Source organism: Engraulis encrasicolus, chromosome 1, assembly GCF_034702125.1.
Source record: "Engraulis encrasicolus isolate BLACKSEA-1 chromosome 1, IST_EnEncr_1.0, whole genome shotgun sequence".
NCBI lineage: Eukaryota > Metazoa > Chordata > Actinopteri > Clupeiformes > Engraulidae > Engraulis > Engraulis encrasicolus.
In genome coordinates this window covers 3,450,825-3,474,958 of record NC_085857.1, presented here as the reverse complement: position 1 = coordinate 3,474,958, position 24,134 = coordinate 3,450,825, and the positions used below count along the sequence as shown (strand labels likewise).

General features: G+C 43.2%; 1 protein-coding gene and 1 long non-coding RNA gene across 2 annotated transcripts in view; both read right to left on the bottom strand.

Moving 5' to 3' along the window:
* Window positions 1–1,276: 1,276 nt before the first annotated feature.
* The window catches only part of LOC134445532 (VPS10 domain-containing receptor SorCS1-like), a 31,841-nt gene continuing 8,983 nt past the window's right edge, over window positions 1,277–24,134 (bottom strand). The window contains exons 4-10 of the mRNA XM_063194591.1: window positions 21,624–21,782; window positions 15,857–15,930; window positions 13,105–13,169; window positions 12,056–12,174; window positions 4,026–4,115; window positions 3,306–3,485; window positions 1,277–1,336 (exon numbers count right to left, since the gene is read on the bottom strand). Of these exons, the coding sequence (XP_063050661.1) occupies window positions 1,277–1,336; window positions 3,306–3,485; window positions 4,026–4,115; window positions 12,056–12,174; window positions 13,105–13,169; window positions 15,857–15,930; window positions 21,624–21,782 (747 nt within the window). The remainder of the gene's footprint in view (window positions 1,337–3,305; window positions 3,486–4,025; window positions 4,116–12,055; window positions 12,175–13,104; window positions 13,170–15,856; window positions 15,931–21,623; window positions 21,783–24,134) is intronic.
* On the bottom strand, window positions 7,136–11,637 carry LOC134446427 (uncharacterized). The gene is made up of 6 exons (XR_010034418.1): window positions 11,284–11,637; window positions 10,365–10,504; window positions 10,171–10,259; window positions 9,808–9,924; window positions 8,786–8,874; window positions 7,136–7,233 (listed from the first exon to the last, which is right to left on the bottom strand). It is a non-coding gene; the product is annotated as an uncharacterized LOC134446427 (long non-coding RNA).

Sequence of the window (24,134 nt, the reverse complement as noted above, 5' to 3'; positions counted from 1 at the left end):
GCGGAAAAAAATAAACGGGGCCGAATCAAGATCACCTGGGGCCCCTAGGCTACAGTTTGCAGCGGGCCCCCCCATGAAGGCCAACTTTCACCACAAATGTACATAGGCAGTGTCACAATTACGAGCTAGGAATTAAGGATAACATGTCCACCAACTGTACTCAACATGACAGATTAGTTTTTCCATATTGCATCCTGTCACAATTCTGTGATTTTACACTTGTGGCCAATCAGGGGCCCCCTAGGCAGGTGGGGGAGGGGGCCCCTAGTTTGCAGACATATCTAATCTGTGGTGGGGGCCCCTAGGTTGCAGCCATATCTAGCCTGTGGTGGGGGCCCCCAAGTTGCAGCCATATCTAGCCTGTGGTGGGAGGCCCTAGGCTGTAGCCATATCTAGCCTGTGGTGGGGCCCCTAGGTTGCAGACATATCTATCCTGTGGTGGGGCCCCTAGGCTGCAGCCATATCTAGCTTGTGGGGGCCCCCTGGCAGGTGGGGGAGGGGGGCCCTATAGGTTGCAGCCATATAGCCTGTGCATTAATTCGGCCCTGGGTGGAAGCATCTCCAAGACAAATGCAATTTGCAGCCTGTTCTGTTCCGAACTAAACACCACCCACCCTGCTCCTCAAGGCCTCAAAGCCACTTTGGTAGAGAAGGAGGAGAGAGGATGATGGAGGGGAAGAAAATAATGAAAGGGTAGAAGTGGAGGAGAGTGAGAGGAGAGGAGATGAGATGAGATGAGAGGAGAGGAGAGGGGAAGAGAGGGAAGAAGGAAATGACTAGTTGAGGAAGGACAAAGAAAGAGAGAAAGAAAGAAAGAAAGAAAGAAAGAAAGAAAGAAAGAAAGAAAGAAAGAAAAGAAGATGAGGGAAGGAGAGCAAAGTAGAGGAGGTAGGGGAAGAAAAGGAGAGGAGAGGGGATGGAGAGCAAGTGGATGACAGACAGTGCAATGGATACAAGGGCAGAAGGGGGAGAAGTGAGAAAACTAGAAAATGAACAAGGACCCCGACAGAGAGTGAGAGAGAAAATCCAGGATGGATGACGAGGAGGCGGACCTGTGCCTTGTGAATCTTGTGAACCTCGGCAGGGCAGAGATTTTAACATATAGAGCAGGTGCACGCACGCACAGACGCACGCATGCACGCACACACACACACACACACACACACACACACACACACACACACACACACACACACACACACACACACACACACACACACACACACACACACACACACACACACACACACACACACACACACACACACACAGAACACTAGCTATCCGACACGGCCACAGTTTGGTGATTTGTGACCTCAATCAGAAGTGTCTCGTGCTTTCCAGGTAGAGACGTGAGGGAGGGGGAGAATCATTCTCTCATCACAATCTAGAACCAGAGCTACAGGCAGTCTCTGACCCAGAGAGAGGGAGGTAGAGAGAGAAGTAGATGTAGAGAGAGAGAGAGAGAGAGAGAGAGAGAGAGAGAGAGAGAGAGAGAGAGAGAGAGAGAGAGAGAGAGAGAGAGAGACTTTCCCCACAGAAGAGAGAGACTGAAGGGGACAGCAAGAGAGAGGGACATAGAGAAAGAGAGATGGATAGAGAGAAATATAGAGAAATGGAAAAAACCTCAGAGTGACACTTCTTCCTTCTTCTTCCTACACTAGTTTAACCTACATAGAGTTTCATGCCTTACTGCCACAGGCTGACATGGGAAGATGTACCTCATGGAGTTGATATGTGTGCATGAGAGAGAGAGAGAGAGAGAGAGAGAGAGAGAGAGAGAGAGAGAGAGAGAGAGAGAGAGAGAGAGAGAGAGAGAGAGAGAGAGAGAGAGAGACTGCTGCTGAGGGCATTTGCTGACCCAGAGTGAGGAAAAGACAGGAAAGAAAAAAAAGAAAAAAGGAGCAAAACTTCTTCCACTTTGATGACTTGTATCTCTGAAGAGTGGTACATCTTGTTCCCCGGGTCATATATTCCCCTTTGCATGGGTCCAGGGAACTTAGGCGCCTTTTTTCAAAAAAAAGTTCCCCGCATTGTATCTAAACCTTCCCAAAACCATCAATAAACCTAACCTGTCAGTAATGCAATGTTTTTGAGTAGTAAATTTGTGCCCTGACCAAAACTATCCCTAAAGCTAACCTGTCACAGGAACAACAACAACCTGTGCTTTGCCATGTGGCAGCAGTCTACTTGGAAGCAGTGTGGAACATAAAAGGTTTTTTTTTTAAAAAGGGTCCCAAGTTCCCCCGGTTGCGGAGGACATAGGACTCGGGGAACGTAGGACCTGGGGAACATAAGGATGACTCCGTCTGAAGAGTGGTACATCTTGAAAAACAAGGCTTTACATAATTCAGTGAAATTCTGGGAAACTCTGTCATGGATCACAGTGCTAGACAGTATGCCTAGCAACCGGTTGTACAGTAATCCCATATTATTCCGACAGCATAAGTAGGGATTTGTGTCCACCTCCCTCGTGTGATCATTGTTCCAGGAAGTGGCTTGTTGTGAAGAATGTCAACATGTCTGTGAGGATTTTCATGAATCCATACATCTCTGAGAACAGGGACAACCACTCTTGGTTCCAGGAAGTATGACTTATCCTTTGAACAGCACCAGGTAATCCATATTTTTTTGGTGGTCTTTTTGATCAAAAATACTGAATCAAACCAAGATATCGCAAAACACGCCCACTCAATGCAAAAGCGTGTGCTCAAGTTGGGTCTCTTAAGGGGGCGTTGTCCCCTACTTCTTCTTCTCTTTTTGAGGTGTTTGCGCAAGACGTGCGCTACCGCCATCTACAGCGCTAAAGGGACTTCATTGATTCTCAACCTCAGGACTCCGAAGGTCTCCTAACCGAAGGTCTCCTAAAGGGGCGTTCACCCGACATAAAGTGGAAACCGGAAAAGAAACAATATTACGCTTCTTGTTAGATCCACCTTCTTTGTTTTTGACTTTATTTATGATAGGACAACGAAGGTGGTGACAGGAAGCAAGTGGGGAGAGGGGAGAAATCGAACCCGGGTCAGCCGCGTGGTACACGAGTGCCCTGCCGTTTGGCCACTGCAGGGCCCAGGTAATCAAATTTCAACTTTATATGTCAGCGTTGAACACAATTTTCCTTACACCACAGAGGTCGATCATGGCATTATCCTCAAGTGTGTGTGTGTGTGTGTGTGTGTGTGTGTGTGTGTGTGTGTGTGTGTGTGTGTGTGTGTGTGTGTGTGTGTGTGTGTGTGTGTGTGTGTGTGTGTGTGTGTGTGTGTGTGTGTGTGTGTTTGCATGCGGGCGTGCGTGTGTTGGCCTACCTCATAGAGTTCGATCATGATGTTTCCCTCTGGTCCCATACTGCTCATGACGTTCTCCAGGGCCAGTGTGTAGAGGACTCCTCCAGACTCAGACACGTAGAGGTTGAAGGTGTCATTCTGGTTCCACTCCTGCACTGCTGCCACAACGCGCTTCTCATCTGTACTGATCACATGCAGGTCCTAGGAGGGAGATACACACAGAACGATACAGTACAGTAGCTTCACAAAATAGGCCTGCACAGCTGTGTAGCCACCTTGATAAGAGTAGAGGGGACGAGGGAAGAGCGGTTGAGAGGGGCTCTATGAAGAAAGGGTACGGAGAGAAGAGGGTACAGGGGAGGAGAAGAGAAAAGAGCAGAGGGACAGGTTTCCATGACACTGAGCTGTTGGTTAGAAGTTAGTAGAGCATCACACATCAGGAGCCATTAGCCAGGCAGCAGCTAGATAGGATTCAAGCAGGAAAAAAGACTTAAACAAGTGTTGCGATTGAAGATGTGTGAGCATGTGCTGTGCACGCTTGCATGTTGAGAGAGAGAGAGAGAGAGAGAGAGAGAGAGAGAGAGAGAGAGAGAGAGAGAGAGAGAGAGAGAGAGAGAGAGAGAGAGAGAGAGAGAGAGAGAGAGAGAGAGAGAGAGAGAGACTCATTTCCCTTTTCCCCCACAACAATACACACACACACACTCCCTTGCATGTGCATACCCATGTGTGTGTGTTCCTCACCTTAGGCAGGGTGTATTTGGGGAGCTTCATAGGGGTGAAGACGTCTCGCTGGGAGGAGACGTAATAGATGGTCCTGCCACCCGTGGTGACCTGTGACAATCACACAGCAGGAGGGGGGACAGAAGGTCATTTATAATATCTTTACTGAAATATTTTCCATTGCAATACCACAAAGTGATAGATGATGATGATAATAATGCCTTGGAAGCCTGGAGTCATTTGAATGTTTTACATTGTGATTGCAGAGGTACGAAATGTCACAAACAATAATAAACAAACAAAACAGCGCCGGGGAGAATATTAAGGTAGGTTTGCACAGCATGGGTCTGATTTATAGAAGCCTAATTGGGTTCAACTAATCAAAACTTTGATGTATGAAAAACAAGCTAATCAAACAGCATGCATGGCATTTAGAGGAGCAAGCTAATCAAACAACACTTTTGGCATTTAGAGGAACTTAATAATCATTGAATAAACATTTCCTCAGTCCAAATAAATTGGGACAAACTAATAATAATACAAAAAATGAACCTTAGCTAACGGTACATAATAGAGTAGCAAGCTGGAAAGGCCATACCAAACTTGTAGAGTAAGACAGATCAAGCCCATACTTTTCATGTGACGTCAGGTGAACACCCCTTTACGAGACCTTCTGTCAAAAGACCTTTAGGAGTCTTAAGGTTGAGAATAAATGGAGTTCCTTTAGCGCTGTGGATGGTGGTAGCGCACGTATTTTGCAAGCCGTCACCAAATACCACCAAATACCACCAAATACCAAGGAGGGGACAACGGCCCCTTAGGAGACTGAACTTGAGCACACTCCTTTGCATGGGGTACCTAAAGCCGGGCATACACTGTGCGATATTTTCACTCGTGGGTCTTAAGCTTCTGCTCACACTGCACGATGGAATTTCACTGTTTAAAAGTTCACAGCTGTCAACTCACGTCCTCACACTACACGAGCCGACAGTCGGATGCGAGCGAAATGCTTCCACTGTACCACGCGACAGGCATGTTTCCCCGGTCTACAGAGGAGGAAACTTGCGCACCTGAGGTGGAGAATGAGGTCGCACTCAACAGCGAATCGCACGGCCCTATTAATTTGTGCATGTGAAGTGTCAAATCGGGTCGTAGCACTGCTTTAACTGTGCGATTTACGCACGAGCCACGACCAGAATTTCAAACCATTTTGATTTTCTTGCGACCCTGCGATTGCACGATCGTGAGGCAAAATCGCTTGTCGTTACCCCATGTACACTGCACGATGCGAGACTCACGATTGACCTGCGATTGAGCAAGAAATCGGCCCGACTCTCAAAAAGTCGTGCGAGTGCCAAATCAGGGCAAAATCGGGGAAAAAGTCGCACAGTGTAAGCCCAGTTTAAGTCTCCACCCCTTCCGGGCGGCTCATGGGGCTGTGAAAGCCAAAACTTTTGACTGGGCTGCAATGGACTGATCAAAGCTATTTTCCGATTTACCTTGCTTTCCCCTCTCGATAACACATATGCTGTACCTCAGAATTAATGATAACCAATGGTGTGCTTGTCGACTTCACTTGGCAAGCGATTTTTGAACTTTTTGAAATTATTTGGACTACACAACAGAAGTCGCATATCTGACATGCAACCACTGCAGCCGCGGTGCAGTGGTAGGGCTGGCTGTGCACCTTCAGCCTTGTAGTCTGTAACACAGTTTTACACAAAAGCTAAAATAACCTTTCTTGCGTGCAAAAAATGAGTGGTCTCACGACACAAATTCAAACCTTTAAAATGTACTGCCATCATATGTGAAATCCAAAGCACATGCCAAACAGGATGAGGATTTAGCTTGACTCGCTCCATTTACTCCAATTCAAAATTTTGAGAGCTTCAGCCCATGAGTCGGACGTAGAAGGGTGTGACTTGGGTGCCCCATTGGGTAGGTGGGGTTTGGGATATCTTACTCTACTAGAAAACGTTCTGGTTGTGAAAACCGATACTGTTGTGTATCGAAGCGCAGGTGTAACGGAGGCTAACTAACAGGGTTGGCATGGAACGTTAAACCTCCCTCCCGAAGCCTCGCACAGCATCGTAGCAATGGGCTATCGAACTGGTCCTTTAGTCTAGCAATACAGTGCTGGGACTCCCATTGACGTGGTGGCGAGTTCGAGACCCTGAAAGGGGACGGACTGCGCGTTCATACGTTGGGTTAACAGGTCAAATTCTTTGGCTGAAAAGCAAAAGCGAGGGCACATGTTTGGTACACCAGAGACCTGGGTTCAAAGCTGTCATAGGCACCGTTAATACATGCCCAGGTATTTTGATAAACAAACATTTGTCTTCCTCTACGTTTACCAAAATATCTTCGTTCGGCATATCCACATAAATATGCAGCCGAGAGCTGTCATAGATATGTTGAGCCTATGTGCGGTAAGAAAAATCCCAGACAGCAAAATGGGTCTGGCCCAGATCTGTGACAGATGTTGGCAGGCATTTGGGCCAAGTCCGCAATCCTGGCCTGGCCCGGTTTCTTATTTTACAATGGCGCTGAGCTGGAACAGGTCCGGATTATGGATCCAGAATGGATCTGGCCCAGGTCCAATCCACATGTTTGGAATTTGTGGTTGGACCTGGGCCAGATCTGGCCCAGGTCCGTAATACGCATCTGACCACGATCTGGCCCTGATCCGTAATACACAGTTGGGGCTCATCTGGCCCATATCCGGACCTTATCCGGGCCTTATCTGGGCCTGATCCGGATTTGTATTTAAAGGTGGACCGTGTAATATTGTTAGTTATTCATTTCCAGAATTCATTATGCCCATTCACAAATGTTAACTTTTTAACAGATATTTACCACCACCAAAGTATTCAACACATACATGAAAAGGGGGATTTTCTCCATGGTCCGCCATTTTGAATCTCCAGAAATAGACATTTTTAGCTGCAAAACTCACTACTTTGGTATTCATGCAAAAATCTAAATTAGCAGTAGACAGCACAGTTTCAATGAGCACCATAGATGCAATACCTACTCTGGCCACAATTTTACACAGTGCACCTTCAAGCCAAAGCAAACAATGTTTTAAAAAAATGAACTGGTTACAAGTTATCCATTGTAGTATTCTTTATTGTTTTGTTTCTTGTTGGGTGTGTGCCAAAGCGGTCGGCTGCCAGATCCATCTCCACATTTTTGATAGCGTTCATCTCTCCCTTGTTGCCTCTTCACACTGTAAGATATTAAAAAGCACACAAAGCAGAAGGGAAACGTTAGACTTAATATGCAGATGTATGTGCAGGCACAAATTACATACGATTGTGAATGAACTGACACATAAGCTTACAGGTGCTGGCCAAAAAATTAGACTATCATGAAAATGTTTATTTATTTCCATAATTCAATCAATAATGTTACACTTTCATAGATTATAGATTCACGACCCACATTTTAAACTATGCCAATAATTTGTTTATTCTTGCATATTTTTGGCTTCAAGAAACCATGAATTAAGTAACTCACAAAATTAGAAGATTGTGATGAAATCACCATTCTCTTCAGAAAAAAAGAAACAGGTCATATCGTCATATCAAATCAGTTAAAATTCTGGACTTCCTAAATAACATGTCAATGTTTAATATTTGGTTAGAAATGTATTCGCGGCAATGATGTATTTAACATTTCAGTCAATGGCACACATGCTTGACAGGATCAAATGCAAATTTGTTTATCATGGTCTCATCAGAGTCAAACAAACTAAGGATATGGGTTACTGGAACCATGTTCTCTGATCTAATGACATCAAGATAAACGAATTGGCTTTAGATGGTGTCAAACATGTGAAGTGGTAAAAAGCGATGTGTACAAAGGAAAGTGCCTCATGCTGAAAGTCAAGTATGGTAGTGGGAGTGGCATGGCTTGGAGCTGTGTGGGTGCCATCAACAGTAGGAAGCTGAATTTCACCAAAAGAAATATGCTTGTCAACATGTACTGTAACTACTGAAACAGATCATGATACTCCCTATAGGATTTCATTCGAATCTCACACACATCAATTATAGCCAGGTGCCGACTCAAAATGTAAAAGTTAAATGCAAGGCAAGGATAAAACGCAGAACAATGACCTCCCTTTTAATCCCTTTAAATTTCGAGACAATTCAGGCCAACACGGCCCCTTCTCAGACACTATGATAGGCGGGTACTCACTTTTGCACCAGCATAATTTCACAAAAATGGGCAAATATGTCATTTAAGTTATACAATTGGCCTTAATTTTCTTATGTAAGCTCAAAAGATGTTGTATTACACTTACTCTATGAGCGTTTTTGGGAATAACTTATGTGTTCAAAATGTTACTTTTCAACAGGGGTATACTCATTATTGCTGTGCACTGTATATTTGAATAATTTCTTAAAAATGTGGGAACATGGAGCAGCAGGAATAAGCTGTGGGACCATTGGGCTGTGGGAACATGACCCCGTACACAGAACTACAGTCAACCTAGCCAAGTAGACAGTAGGTATTCCATGCACTTTCAGGCCACCAAAGAACAGCATCAGGCAAGCTCTGGTTGAGTGTTGTACAACAAGTGTGTGTGTGTGTGTGTGTGTGTGTGTGTGTGTGTGTGTGTGTGTGTGTGTGTGTGTGTGTGTGTGTGTGTGTGTGTGTGTGTGTGTGTGTGTGTGTGTGTGTGTGTGTGTGTGTGTGTGAGTGAGTAAGTGAGAGTGAGAGAGTGCACGCACCAGCATGCATGGGCTTTGATGCATAACATAAAAACAACTTACTTAATACATTCTGATGACGTCCGAGGGCTTCTTGAATATGTAGTGAGGCCGACCCAGCAGAGTAGAAGTCCTGTCCTTTCATTTGAGTCCTACAGCAGAAAAAGAATAAATAATTATGAATAATAGTTATTGGGATTTCACTGTGAAAATATATAGTACAATTGGCATCCATGTTTACAATTAGTTTAGTTTATTGGTTTATTTCATCAGGGACCATGTGCAAAGTACATTAGTTACATAGTAAAAAAAAAAAAAAGATGACCTGCACCACATTATAGCTAAAAGCTAATTTCCATCTGCATTCCCTGGGCAGGTAAGAAAACATATAACACACACACACACACACACACACACACACACACACACACACACACACACACACACACACACACACACACACACACACACACACACACACACACACACACTAAAATATGTCATATGTAAAAACTACCATATGCTCAGTGTCAAAACAGGTACAGGTATGTGCAAAACTATTAGTGGTGACCAGACTGGGTACATGAAAGCCATTTCTTCAGTCCAAGTGAGAATGAAAAAAAGTTTGTAATGCATTTTATGTGGGTGGGAAGGGCATTCCATTATTTAGTTGCTCTGCAAACACAGATTTTGCAAATGTATGCTGTTACCCGGCTTGGGAGGCTACTATTTCCTCTGGTGGTAGATCTAGTTGTTCTGCTAATATGTTCAGAGCAAGGATGGATAAAAGTTTTCAGAGGTGGTGGAGCAGAAGAATTTTTAATAATTTTGTGCACAAGTCGCACAGCAGAATATAGAATAATTAGGTTGTCAAAACTGAGCAAGTAATACTTGTCCAGTATGGCACAACACAATGGTGAAATTGAGACGGACGTCTGTCCAAAACTTTAAGATTTCATGGTAGTCTTGTTAGCCTGAGACCAGCTTGACATACATTAGTGTAAATGAGACATTATCATGCCACTTACATAGGTCTTAGCAGAATCAACAGTCAAAGAACTTAAATTGTCAGCTCATACACTCACATGACAGTCCAAAAAGGTGTTCAGTGGCGGCTTCTTCTCTCACTTGCAGCTTCATACACATCGAGCGATGTTGATGCCAGGTCGATGAAGGAATGACTGTGCCTACTGTTTACAATTCTACCCAAAGCAAAGAGAAAAAGAAACACAAAAAGTTTGAAAGTTGGTCATAGAAATACATAGAACATACAATGAACCTATTCAAGTAGACAGTAGGTATTCTATGCACATCCAGGCCACCAAACAACAGCATCAGGCAAGCTCTTATTGAGTGCTGTACAACAAGTGTGTGTGTGTGAGTGAGAGGGGCTGGGGGGCGCGTGCCAGCATGCATGGGCTTTAATGCATAACATAAAAACAACTTACTTCATACATTCTGGTGGTGTCAGAGGGCTTCTTGAATAAATAGTGAGGCCAACGCCGCAGAGCAGAATTCCTGTCCTTTCATTTGTGTCCTGTAGCAGAAAAAGAATAAATAATTATGAATAATAGTTATTGGGATTTCACTGTGAAAATATATTGTACAATTGGCATCCATGTTTACAACTCTCGGCTCATACCTTCAAATGACAGTCCAAAAAGCTTTTCAGTGGCGGCTTCTTCTCTCACTTGATGCAGAGGCAGCTTGCTTCATACACATCGAGTAGGCCTAATGTTGGTGTCAGGTCGATCAAGGAATGGCTGTACCTACAGTACAATTCTACCCAACCCAAAGCAACGAGGAAAAGAAAGAAAAAAAAGTTTGAACGTTTTGCATACAACATGAATGAGCTTTAATGCACAGTATTTTGATGAAGCCTAATCCAGGTTATAGCCTATATCACAATGCAGTTATTAAGATAACAATACGACCATTTAGGATTTGTGTAAATAGGCTACAACAATCAAGGAGTTACAAACTGCGTGATGTCAAATGAATTCAGCTCAAGGTGAGCTAATAGCACAACACAGAATGTTTGCTGCCGGCGGCACAACATGGATACGGTGATTATTAAGCCATCAGAAATTGATTGAAAATAATCGAACATATCATGTACATCACACTCGCACCTATACCTAGCTTTTTTGGCGAATGTTATACAAATCACAGCGGTCCTAGTTACAGAACTAGTAGTGCTAGTCGACTAGAAACTACCCTACCTTTGTCCCGTGTTGATAGGGTATGTTTGGGATGTTAGCTTCATAAAAGATTATCACCATTACTGCTAATGCCGCTAAAATGGACTCAAATAGCCCGATTATGGCACATTTTGAGTGGGTTCATCAAAAGCTTAAGATGCCACAGCCCGCCAGCCACAAAGACAGCAGCAAGTTAGCGCGATGCTGCGGTGTTATGATTCAGTGGTCGGCCAAGCCATTTCACGACATATCAGAGGAGGTAATTAGTAACTCACTGGACTAAAAGCTGAAAGAGAAGGTGGCGACGGCGAGCCAGTGTATTTTACTTCTACCATAGTATTAAGTTAAATAATTACTTACCATGATCAAGTCACGACAGTGCAGTGTCGGACGAGACGCGACACAGGCGGATAGTTGAGTTCAGCTGAGGTAAACTGAAGAAAGGTCTCTCTCTGAGGGTTCCGGGAAAGTGACAGTTGGGGAACAAATTCAGTTTTGGCGCGTCCGGGATTGCTTATGTGGCCCGCACCCGCCACGCGCCTTCAAATCGGACTGACTTATTTTATTATGGCGCGTCCGGATTGCTTATCTGGCCCGCATCTGCCAGGAGCCTTCAAAACTGACTGTCAAACTACTGGTCCGGATCGGAGCTGCTGCTGATCGGCAAAATGACTGTGACTGCTATGCGGATCTGCTGACTTGAAAACGGACCCGGCCCAAATCTAATTGCTGTCTGGGATGCCACTCACATCTGCTTGTTTCTAAAAAACTTTTAACGAGGGTTCGCTTTCAGGTAAATAAAAAAAAACCTGTGAATGTAAACAAAAAGCACAAACGAAGGGAAAGGTCTTTTATCAAAATACAATGGTATGTATACGGCTCCATATGTAGGCGGTGACAGCCAGACAGATTATGTAATCAACGTACCTGAACCAAAACACTATAACATAGGCTACTTGTCCTGCACCACTAGAGTGTTGGGGTCTCTTGTGTACCAAAGCACAAATAAAACTCTTTGGCTTAGCAGCATAAGTGTTTGATACCCCAGAAATCCACAGGGTTTGAAGCTGACATAGGTAGGCAGACAGATTGACAGACATAAAAAAGCAGCTTGACCGATTGATGGACATACCTGAACAAACACATACTCGTCCTGCACCACCAAAGTGTTGGGGTCGATGTGGCCGGGAAAGGGCCTCCCCTTGTTGCCCTCGGAGCAGTTCTGCAGCTTGCAGGTGACGTACAGGGCCTCTGTAGGGAGACAGCAGGGGCTCAGATGAGGAACAAAAGCAACATACAGTATGTTCTGTCTCTGTCTCTGAAAACATAATCATGCTGTCAGGCTATTAAAAATCTAATCAACTACAGATTGTATAATTAATGAATCTAATTGCATTGTAATCTCATATCTTATCATATCATTATAATTCTAAGGTAAATTGTCTTGGTGGTTTCTGCTTACAGTGGAAGCAATTCGATCCTATTTTATAATAAGGGGATGACAAAAATGGTTAAATGGTTAGGAATCACTATAATTAATTAATCGCAAAATGCCTGTAATTATCGCAAAATGCCTGTAATTATTGCACTTCCAACCCCAAAACATAATGGATGTTTGGTGGTAGCATTTCTACATTCATTTAGAAGGTGACTTAGAGAGTGCATGAGCTTAAAAAAACGACCCACAATAAAACTCGGAACAAAGCTCCTCCAATTTAGGCTTACAGCAGATCTGAGGATTTCCATCTCAATGACAGGGCTTCAGTGAAGCAATGACTGTTTACAGATCTTTCTCTGATTTATTGTTGCTTATACCAAGCAGAGTTTCTATACTTGCCAGTATTTCCTTGAACAGCTGCCATACATTGTTTTCATTCAGTTGGGAAAACACAGAGAATCACACAACTTTAGACAAGTGCATAGACACAGCAGTGCCAAAAAAGGTGTGTAATATTGAAAATGTGTGAGATTGTGAGACTTTTTTTGTTGGAGATATATCACCCTTATCTTGCCATTGTTGTTTCACTGTGTGTGTGTGTGTGTGTGTGTGTGTGTGTGTGTGTGTGTGTGTGTGTGTGTGTGTGTGTGTGTGTGTGTGTGTGTGTGTGTGTGTGTGTGTGTGTGTGTGTGTGTGTGTGTGTGTGTGTGTGTGTGTGTGTGAGTGTCTGTGTGGTAACTCACGTGTGTCAGAGACACTGGTCTCCAGGTGAATGAGGCCTGCCTCTTTGTCAACGCCCATCTTGGACCTACAAGCCAATAGGGAACAGGTGTAAAGCAGTAATAACCAATAGGGGACAGGTGTAAAGCAGTAATAGCCAATAGGGAACAGGTGTAAAGCAGTAATAGCCAATTAATAAATGGGGAGAGTCAATTGAGCAATTGGCGTCATGATTGATGATGAGCTGTCATGCTCCAACTACATCAACACGGTCACCCGGACCTGTCGAATCCAGATGTCCAACGTACGGAATATCAGACCTGTGCTGACACAATATTCTACACAACGACTGGTCCAGACCACGGTCCTGTCCTGCGTTGACTACTGCAACTCACTCATGACAGGTCTACCTGCTTGTGCGCTAAAGCCTCTGCAGATGATCCAGAATGCGGCGGCACGGTTGATATTCAATCAACCCAAAAGGACCCATGTTACTCCTCTATTTATTGAGTTGCACTGGTTACCGATTGCCGCCCGGATCAAGCACAAGGCATTGACCCTTGCCTACAAAACCATCACAGGAACGGCCCCAGCTTATCTGAAGGACATACTAACGCCTTATGTTACTGGAAGAGAACTGCGCTCATCCAGCACAAGCCGTCTGGCTCTGCCATCCAGTCGCTCTAGGTACTCCCAGTCAAGATTGTTCTCCGTTGTGGTACCCAAGTGGTGGAACAGTCTCCCAGAGGCAGCAAGACTAAGCACATCTCTTGCAGCCTTCAAGAAACAACTAAAGACATTCCTCTTTCGAGAGAATCTACTAGACTAATGATTGAACTGGCCTTGCCCCAGGGCAGAATCCTGACATGATGTTTAGTTTAGTTTAGTTTGTGAGTGTGTGTTTGTGTGTGTGTTCTCGTTATTTCCCCTTTATTAAAAAAAAACAAAAAAAAACTAACCCCTCTTTGTAATTGCACTTGTTGTTCTGTATATCTCCTGTGCACTTTGTATTTGCTTGTAATGTTGGCTTGATTATGTCCTCTTCTGAAAGTCGCTTAGGTTATAAAGCGTCTGCCAAATGCAATGTAATGTAATGTAATATTTATGAAACAAAGATGGTTCGTAGCCTCTCTGTGCGATTTCCCTAGAAGCCCATTGGATTCTTTTTTTCAACAAGAAAAAGCCCTTGTCTTCTTTTCCACAAACGCATACACACAACCGCACATAACCACCCACACACATATACACATGCATACACATGCGTGCACATGCATACACAAGCACACACAGTTATTCCACCTCGGTCCAGTGAGTGTGACTAAGCCAATGCAAATGAGTGCTCTCCATGCTGAGCTAACTGGTTGAGGAGCCTCCTTTACGATTCTCAGAGGAGTGCAGTGCTCTGCACTTTAGTAGCGAACTACACTCTCAGAAATAAAGGTACAGAACTCGTCGCTGTGGCAGTACCTTCAAGGGGAGTACCATTGTGTCGCTTGATTGGTACCCCAAAAAAGAGGTGCGTTCAGTTTCTTGCCATGTCGTCCAATGTAATTTCTGTGTGTGTCCCCTCTTTTTTGGGGTACCAATCAAGCAATGGTACTACCCTTGAGGGTACTGCCACAGCGACAAGTTCTGTAACTTTATTTCTGAGAGTGTAGTCGTTAGGCAGGATGCCATACCGTAGGAAGGGTCCTAGTGTAAGAAGACTTACACACATGAGATTTCTATTCACAATTTATAGTCACTCACAATGTACCTGTACAGTATTTTATAGTTATGAAGATATAGAGAGAGAAAAAGAGAGGGGGGGGTGAGGAATGTTCACTCGCGCGCGCAAACACACACACACACACACGCACACGCACACGCACACGCACACGCACACGCACACAAATAAATAGCAAAGCCACACATATCCGTCAGCTTATTGATATAAGAGTCCACAGGAGTAAGAGCAAGAGGTGATGATGACGATGATGATGATGATGACGATGACGTGTGGCACGATGGGTAATTTTGAAGCTCAATAGGATGTCAACAGTGAACCACAAGGAGAGGCATTATTATTATTATCCATATATTGAGGATGTCAAGATGGAAAGGCATTATTTATTATCCCCCAAGCTTGTTTTTCTCATCTTCTTAGCTTGATCTCTGCCACAGTATTGGCAAACCATTTATTTTGTAACACGAGCTAGATCAGGAAGTTGAAAATCATACACCCACACATTGTCACAAATACACTCTCAAACCCAAGAGCGTGAGCCTGTATGTATGGCAGATGTGTTGAATAAATTGAATCTAAGGCAGAGATGTGTTTTTGTGCAAATGTGCCTGTGTGTGTCCGCACAAATAAACTGGCCGCGACCTGAGCAAGGTGAGCGACAGAAGTAAATTATTTTGTAATGAGTCGAGCGACAAAAGCGATTCAGGAGACTAGAGGCGATTTGCTCGACTTGAGTGACAGTTTGTAGTTGAACTCCTGGCAATGTTATGCAAATTAGCTATGATGCAGTTCGGCGACAGCCGCCGCAGCCAATGGTAATGTTTGAATGCTTGCGTTCTGCTTATAACGGACATACTCTAGTTGCTTCAATCGCTCGTATCGCTCTTGCTGCACGGAAGCTATTCTCTGTCGCTTGAATCTCGTCGTGGCCAGTCTATTCACCCAGTAAGTGTGTGTGCGTATGTGCCTGCCTGCGTGCAGTAGCAGACGTAGTGCAGGAATCAATGGTGGCTCTTAGTGCTGAGGAGATGCTCCTGTCTTGTACTCACCAGTAGAATCGATTGGGAGCAACTCGCTCATGCACCAGCTGCCATCTCCTGCCAAACTCCGTAGAACTGTACAACTGGAGAGAGAGAGAGAGAGAGAGAGAGAGAGAGAGAGAGAGAGAGAGAGAGAGAGAGAGAGAGAGAGAGAGATAGAGAGAGAGAAGTAGAGGTAGAGGTAGAGGTAGAGGTAGAGGTAGAGGTAGAGGAAGAGAGATGAAGAGAGAGCGGTTGAAAAAAAAAAACATTTACTATCACGTTGAAGTGGATAGACAATGTATAAGCATGAGCACGAGGAAAATAACTTTTTTTTCTGTCTGCATGTAATAAGGCCTTTGGCTTTCATTGAGATGTCAGAAAATGTCACAAGCTACGAGAAGAGTCATCCTGATATTCATTATTTTTTAACAGATCTTTGTCATGTTCAATTCATAGCTGACATTTTATTGTTTTAAAAAGATTGTTTTATTACAAAAACACACACAAACACACAGGTGCTTACACATACACAAAATGCACACAACACAAACACTCGCATGCATATTTTTAGTAAACTGTACTGTTCAAAAGACACAAAGATATGTGCACACACAAGCACACACGCATGCACACGAACACACGCAGACAAACGCATGCGCACGCACACTACAGTATAGCGAGACTCCAAGCTGTGTTTCCCTTCAATTACAAGAAGGCAAAAAGATGCAAAAATAATTCAAAGCTTAAGAGACCGAGTGAGAAAAGTTGAGAGTTGTGTTTGTGTTTGCACACACACACACAAATGCAGAGCTAGGGAGATAGGTAGGCTATGGCTATGCTTCTGTTTGTGTGTGACTGTGGGATTACCCACTTGAGACTCTGGAAGTGAGAAATGTGAATTCTCAGTCTCCATTGGAACCCTACTGTGCTCTACATGTCATCCCAATATCAAGCAGGGGTGTGTGTGTGTGTGTGTGTGTGTGTGTGTGTGTGTGTGTGTGTGTGTGTGTGTGTGTGTGTGTGTGTGTGTGTGTGTGTGTGTGTGTGTGAGTGCGTGTACCCTGTCTTCTCAGCACTTGTAGAGGGGGAAAAGTTGTTAAAAAGGTGCTGATTCGCTGATGGCTTAGCAGGGGGTTTCAGTCAGGGGGTTGGAAAATATTCTGTGTGTGTGTGTGTGTGTGTGTGTGTGTGTGTGTGTGTGTGTGTGTGTGTGTGTGTGTGTGTGTGTGTGTGTGTGTGTGTGTGTGAATGTGTGTGTGTGTGTGTGTGTGTGTGTGTGTGTGTGTGTGTGTGTGTGTGTGTGTGTGTGTGTGTGTGTGTGTGTGTGTGTGTGTGTGCGTATGCGTGTGTGTGTGTGTGTGTGTGTGTGTGTGTGTGTGTGTGTGTGTGTGTGTACTGTATGTTTGTGCTTTTGTGTGTGCCTGCCTGTCTGTGTGTGTGTGTCTGGGAAAGAATGTCAGAATAATCAGATGTTTTTCTCATCATTTTCATACTTTCTTCTTCCTCCTACCACGCACATGCATGCACACAAACACACTCACACCCACACACACACACACACACACACACACACACATACACACACACACACAAAATGTATCGCTTCAATTTCATTATCATCATTATCTTCTTCTTCTTCTTCTTCTTCTTCTTCTTCTTCTTCTTCTTCTTCTTCTTCTTCTTCTTCTTCTTCTTCTTCTTCTTCTTCTTCTTCTTCTTCTTCTTCTTCTTCTTCTTCACTAAACTGATTTCCCTATATTTACACTGTATTTCATGTCTGTATTTTTTTCTGATAACCCCAAATGAGAAATTAAATAATGCATCTATTCAGATAAAATAGTAGAGCTAAGTGAATTCATGTTAATTATAATATGCAGGAAATCAAATTGCAAACAGTCGAGGACAGCAGTATCAAGACAAACTGGGCGACTTCACATTGACTACACCCAATGACCAGAGCACGTAGCAACTTTCTTAGATGTTTTTTATTCTTTTGGTGCACAAAGTGACTGACATTTCGGCGCACCAGCGACTTCCTCAGAGTTACAACTGTTCCTTCCATTTCGTTTTTGAACGGTATGTTCCCACTCTCTTGTCAACTCTAGCATTTGTCTGAGCCTTGTAGTCATCAAAAAGACTTATTATGTTTCTACACCAGACTGGACATTCTAAAGTGTGTTTTCCGTCTAAAAAAGGATGAACACTGCTGTTGACTGCTGTTATTTGCTCGAATGGTTTTTCGAAAAGCTGTGATAGAAAGGAGCAAAAAAAAAACAAGGAAGAAAGAAAGAAAGAAAGAAAGAAAGAAAGAAAGAAAGAAAGAAAGAAAGAAAGAGAAATGGGGGTTGAACTTAGTCCTCTATAAATGGACCAAAAAAATAACCAAGAGAAAAAGAACTCAGCTGTGCTTTCCTTCCCATTATTAAATCTAAAAAAGAATCAGGTGCTCTCCCTGGTCCCATTAGGCTTCTAGTGGCATCTCAGTCCTATTGTTGTTCATAGCCAGTTCTGTAGAGCACCTCACCTTAAATGGCTGAAAGGGACCAAGTGTGATAATGTCTAAAGATTTAACCCATTGACACCTAAGGCACCTGCAAAAAAGGGTGCTGAATGCCTGAGCCCTTTTTAAGAAAAGCTGCCCTCAGCCTATAAAAACCTAAATATCTCAGCCTCTGAAGCACATAAAAACATGCAATAAGAAGGCATTTAAACGCTAAGACCCTCATCTTTCATTAGAATATGTTCATTCATCTCAAACAAAAAATATATTTTCATAAAAGAGTAACCCAGAGTGCCAGAGATTTTTCAGCATTTTGGGTGTTTTTTGGAGGCTCACAGAAAATTGAGTTCTGTGTCTATGTCAACACCATACCTATACAAAACACATATTAGACGCTCATTTGTCATTTGTTATGCAAAATTACTTTTCTGAAAATGAGGGCCCACAAGGCTGCGTTACTCACCGGAAATGCCCGTTATGCCATATGGCCAGTCCTGCTTGAAACCCTGGTAACTCAGACACACTTCTCACTGCACCAAGACATCCCTTATTAGAGAAACATTTTGCTACAGAGCCAGGAAAGGCCTTGAGGTTTTCCGTGCAACTTCTCTCAGTAGGGTAGCAGTAAGGCTTGACATACAGTAATGCGTAATATTCACTTGAGCACTGCACATGTCTTGAAAAATGTCTGGAAGGTGACGAGGATTGCAAGTCTTCATTAGCTCAAGAACATGCCTAAATGGCTAAAATTGCAAAAGGAAAAGCTTCTACTTAAATCTCATGAATTGGGTTCCATCCATTTTTATAAATTCCCTGCTCAGTAAAATCCAATTTCATTCCACCTCCTCCTCAGACGTAGTAATGGCTTCCTCCTCTTCCCTAAATCCTGCATGGGGAATTATTTAAATGCTCTCTCAGGGAATTCCCCCTTTTTGGCTTTTGAAAGCTCATTGTGACGGTGGCTTCAGACATATGAATTCATCATTTTTATGTTGAAATGCTCCTCTTCCCCCACCTCTCGGGTTGTCATAGACACTCTAGTGTGTATGACTCATATAAAATATAATCCTAAAGATTGCAGGAAGACGCTTTTTCCAAATGCTTTATTGTTGTGCAGTTGTAGCCCTTGGAGAGAGAGAAATAAGCAGCTGCACTCATCCTGTTGTGTGAGGACTAGGGCTGTTACGATACACTCAACTCACAATTCGGTTTGAATTACGATTTTGGACCTACATTTCGATACACTGCACGATTTTTAAAATCTATCCTTTAAAATGACTGCGATACAGTATTGTAACTGTGTATCAGAGTTTCTTGGTTTGATACAATTTCGTTACAGCTCTCATGAGGACTGAAACAATCAGTCGTTATGTTACATCTGAAACTAATAAGTAAATAATAAGAATTACTTGTGAAATAGTGTAAGCAAAACTAACTGGCATTGCTGTACAGAAAAGAGAAATGAGAAGACCCTATGTAGACTAATGGGTATCACCTGAGGAAAATCACTGTGTTCTGGAGTTCCATACAGTAGTTCCATATTCAGTAATTCCAATTTGCACAACCTACAATCTTCAATAGCTGTCACAGTGTCACACATCAAATAAAGATATTATGCACATTTGAAGTCATAGAAGTGTCTCTTTTCTATTTTGAAACAAAGTCCTCCATCATAACTTCTCACCATGTGTGGCTTGAGTGGCAATGAATCAGATGAGTTGTATTTCTTATAGGGATGGGTAAACATGAAAATCTTTAATCGCATTAACTCAATGACTTTCTGTGATTAATCGTGATTAATCGCATAGCGCGCGAAACCCAAAAATAATAATAATAAATCATAAATAAAATAAATAATAAATAAAATAAAAATATTTTTTAAATTAATAAAATAAAATAATTAATAATAATTTCCATTTGTACTGTGTAGATAACATATGTAGGTCTAATATAATATTCCACAATGGAAATGTAGTAGGCTATATGCCTATCCAATGTAGGCCTACTAATGAAACAAATTATTGCATACAATACTACACTAGGGCTATTTAAGATTGCAGGCTACTGAAACTGATATATTAGAAATTATAAACTCAAATTAGGATGGTCTACATGGGCCTACAAGAAAAAAAGACAAAAAACTTGTCACTTAAAAAGACTATATGTTGAAACAGCTTGCCATAGGCGTGCGTCTGTGAGATATGTCCCGCCTTCTCTCACTGACAAAGACTCCCACCTTCTCTCTTATCTGTCGCTATTTTTAAGGTGTTTCAGCGACTAGAAACTAATTGACTGTCTGTTGGCATTGACAGCAATTACATCTTTCAAAACAATAACGTTGACATGACTAACACTATCTTAAATGCTGACGAAGTTGCCGATGTCGCGAAATCATAGCCTACCATGTTGATGCAGCCTACTATGCACACGCAGCGCCATGTACCAAAACGTTGCGTGAGGAATGTAATATCTCGCGGTTCGCTTTTTGATCAGGGCTTTAGTAAGTCCGCGTGGCGTTATTGACAGCTGATAGACAGCCAGCACAACAGTAGCCTACCCTTTTCATGCTGACCGTACAATAGACTAACCTTGCGAGCTGCAAAGGCGAGCCACATGCTGCTCGACAGTTGCGCAAGGAGGACCAGAACTGTGTACCAAAAATGTCCATTCAGAAGTTGACGTCCTTCTGTAGGCTATGCCTGTTTTGTTTTGACTACTTTTCTAGACATTCTTCTTCTCTGTCAGTAGTCACTGGAAGCAGCAACAAGCGCGCTAACGCTCTCAAAATAAAAGCCACGAACGACGGTCATAAAAGGCAAAAAAAAAACCCTGTTGCGTTATAACGTTAACAAAATTGTCGGGCGATATTGACCTCAATAGTTGACGCACCGTTAACGCGTTAACGTTGTCCAGCCCTAAATTTCTTATTTTGGGACTCCTGCTGCTATTAACAACACATTTTCACAATCATACTTTCCCTTTATCAAAGAAAAAAAACAAATTGGCATCTGGGATGCATATTGATCCTATACCAGCTGTGTGTTAAAATTCAGACAGATGTTGATGTGTAAGCCTATATTTATAGTTATATGCTATATACTACCTATATTTATTTTTAATCTTGTTTTAGATCTTGTCCTCTTTTTTTGGCACTTTTTCTACATCAAACCACTACCGCACTGAGTTTGTGCACAGAGCAGGGACTGTGTGTCTGTGTGTATGTGTGTGTGTGTGTGTTTGCATACATTTGTGCGTGCCTGTGCCAGTTTGCATAACTGTGTAAGTGCCTATTACCTTCTGGTCGTGACCGTAGGCCAGTATCCAGTCCTCCTGCTCTGGGTGGAAGAGTAGGCTGAGCACGTAGAAGCTGAGGCGGTACTTCTGGTAGGTGGCCCCCTCATCCGTGCTGATCAGGAGGCTGTTCTCCACTTCTGGGTCAGTTAGCAGCATAATCTGAGGAGAGAGAGAGAGAGAGAGAGAGAGAGAGAGAGAGAGAGAGAGAGAGAGAGAGATAAGTAAACAACAGGCCTAAGTGGTGCATTCAGTCCATCACAGCCTCCATGACGGTACGTTACGGTAGCGATTTCCTAAAGCAGGGATTCGATTATTTTCAACGCTTAAGAATTCAACCATGATACGACACTATTTGATTCGATTCAATGTTTTCCAATTACTTTTCTACTTCTATTATATTATTAACATTGGACAGGGGCCAGCGATTCGATAGTTTTCGGTAGGATCGATGCATCAATACATGTTGATGATTATTTACACCCCTAGTGTGGGGGGCGTGTGTGTGTGTGGGTGCCTGTGTACATGTGTGCGTGTGTAGGTGAAAGTGCACATTTCAAAGGGAGTTGGTGATGGAACCTCTCTCTCTCTACTCTCTCTGGTTCTGGGGTTGAGTTGTTGATGAGGAGCAACCTGCTGTATGTGTGTCTTCTGCTCTGCAGCTTTTACATGGTTAGTTGGTTAGTGATTCCTTTGAACACCTCTTTCATTATAATTTTCTTACTTCCCTCTTTTTGTATCCCTTCTTTTATGTTATCCCAGTTTATTTCACTCTATCATTCAGCATCTCATACTCTCTATCGCTCTCTCGCTCTGCTCTCTCCTTTCCACTATGCTCCTCTTCTTTTCATCTTTTTGTACTCTCTCTCCTCTCTCCTCTCCTCTCCTCTCCTCTCCTCTCCTCTCCTCTTTGCTCCATTCCCTCTCCTCTCCTCTCCTCTCCTCTCCTCTCCTCTCCTCTCCTCAGTCACTAACAGGGAGCTGTGCAGAAACAGGATGTAAATGTTTTATCATAAGGCCTGCAGCTTTATACAGATCATTTTGCCCTAATGTGCTACACGTCTCATTGACTATTCTCTTTGTGGGGCCCCTCTGCCACTATCCACTTAAAACGTGAGGAAAGAAACGAAAAAAAAGACAAAAAAAACACTGTACCCATCAAAAGACCAACCTCTGTGCTCAGGTAGGCTACAGTAATTGCCACCAAAATGTCAGCTTCAGTATGTGCTCTGTGTTATATAATACTACCATGTCAGCAGTAGTCATGGCTGGACTGGCCATCTGGCATAGCGGGCATTTCCGGTGGGCTACTGTATACACCCCTGTGGGCCCCTTTTTTTTAGAAATGTAAAAACAAACCCATATTTTAAAATTATTTATTTTTCTACATTTCTGAAAATAGGGGCCCATGAGGCTGTGGGGCCCACCGGTGAATTAATTCTGCGTCACTAATTATGAGGGGCCCCTTTAACCAAAAAGTGCCCAGGCCCTATTTCTCCCCCATTTCATCCCTGGTGGTAGTGTGTTAAATTGGGAGGGATTAAGGGGTGTGGCTGCATGTGTGTGTTTGGGCAAGTGTGCGTACATGTACTTTGCATGTGTAGTGGGTGGGGAAGGTGAAAAAGAGAACAAGTTTGTCAAATTAAAATGTGAATCAGCATGTGAAATGAAAGGAAATGGGGGAAAGAGGAGGAAATCGTGAAAGGATCAAGTGAAAATGGTGTTTCCTAATTGAGACTCTAGAGTAAAGGTCAGAGAAAGGAAGGAGGAGCAAGTCTACCTGGGGGTGGACAAAGTGAAATTGTGAAAAAAGGAGGATAATGATGATGAGGAGGAGGAGGAGGAGAAGGAGGAGGAGGAGGAGGAGGAGGAGGAAGAGAAGGAGGAGGAGGAGGAAGAGAAGGAGAAGGAGGAGGAGGAAGGAGGGGGAGGAAGAGTAGGATGAAGAGGAGGAGCAGGAGGAGGAGGAGGAGGAGGAGGAAGAGAATATGGAGAGGGATGAGGACTAAGATGAGAGAGAAAGCAGTATACCTTATAGGTGCACTGTGTAGAATGTGGCTAGAATGGGTACTGCAACTATGCTGCTCATTGAAACTGTGCTGCCTATTACCAAATGTTATGAATATTTACTTAATAATAAACCAATATTTACTTGTATAACCAAAGTACAGTAAGTTTTGCAGCTAAGAATGGCGGACCATGGAGAAGATCCCTCTTTCATGAATGAAAAGTGCCATTTCCCCAGTCATAATGATGCATTGCACAATCTGCAGTACATCACTGTATCCACAAATACATAATATGCATTGTTTTTGTGCTTGTCCAAGCTTTACAGCCTCAGAACAAAAGTCAGGCTCTACAACAGCAATGTCAAGGCTGTCCTGCTGTAATGGCTCTGAGTGCTGGAGAGCAACAAAGCAAGACATGCAAAAGATTGATTTCTTCCATAACAACTGCCTCCGTAAAGTCTGCAACATCTTTTTGTCAAACACGATCTCAAATGAGGAACTTCAA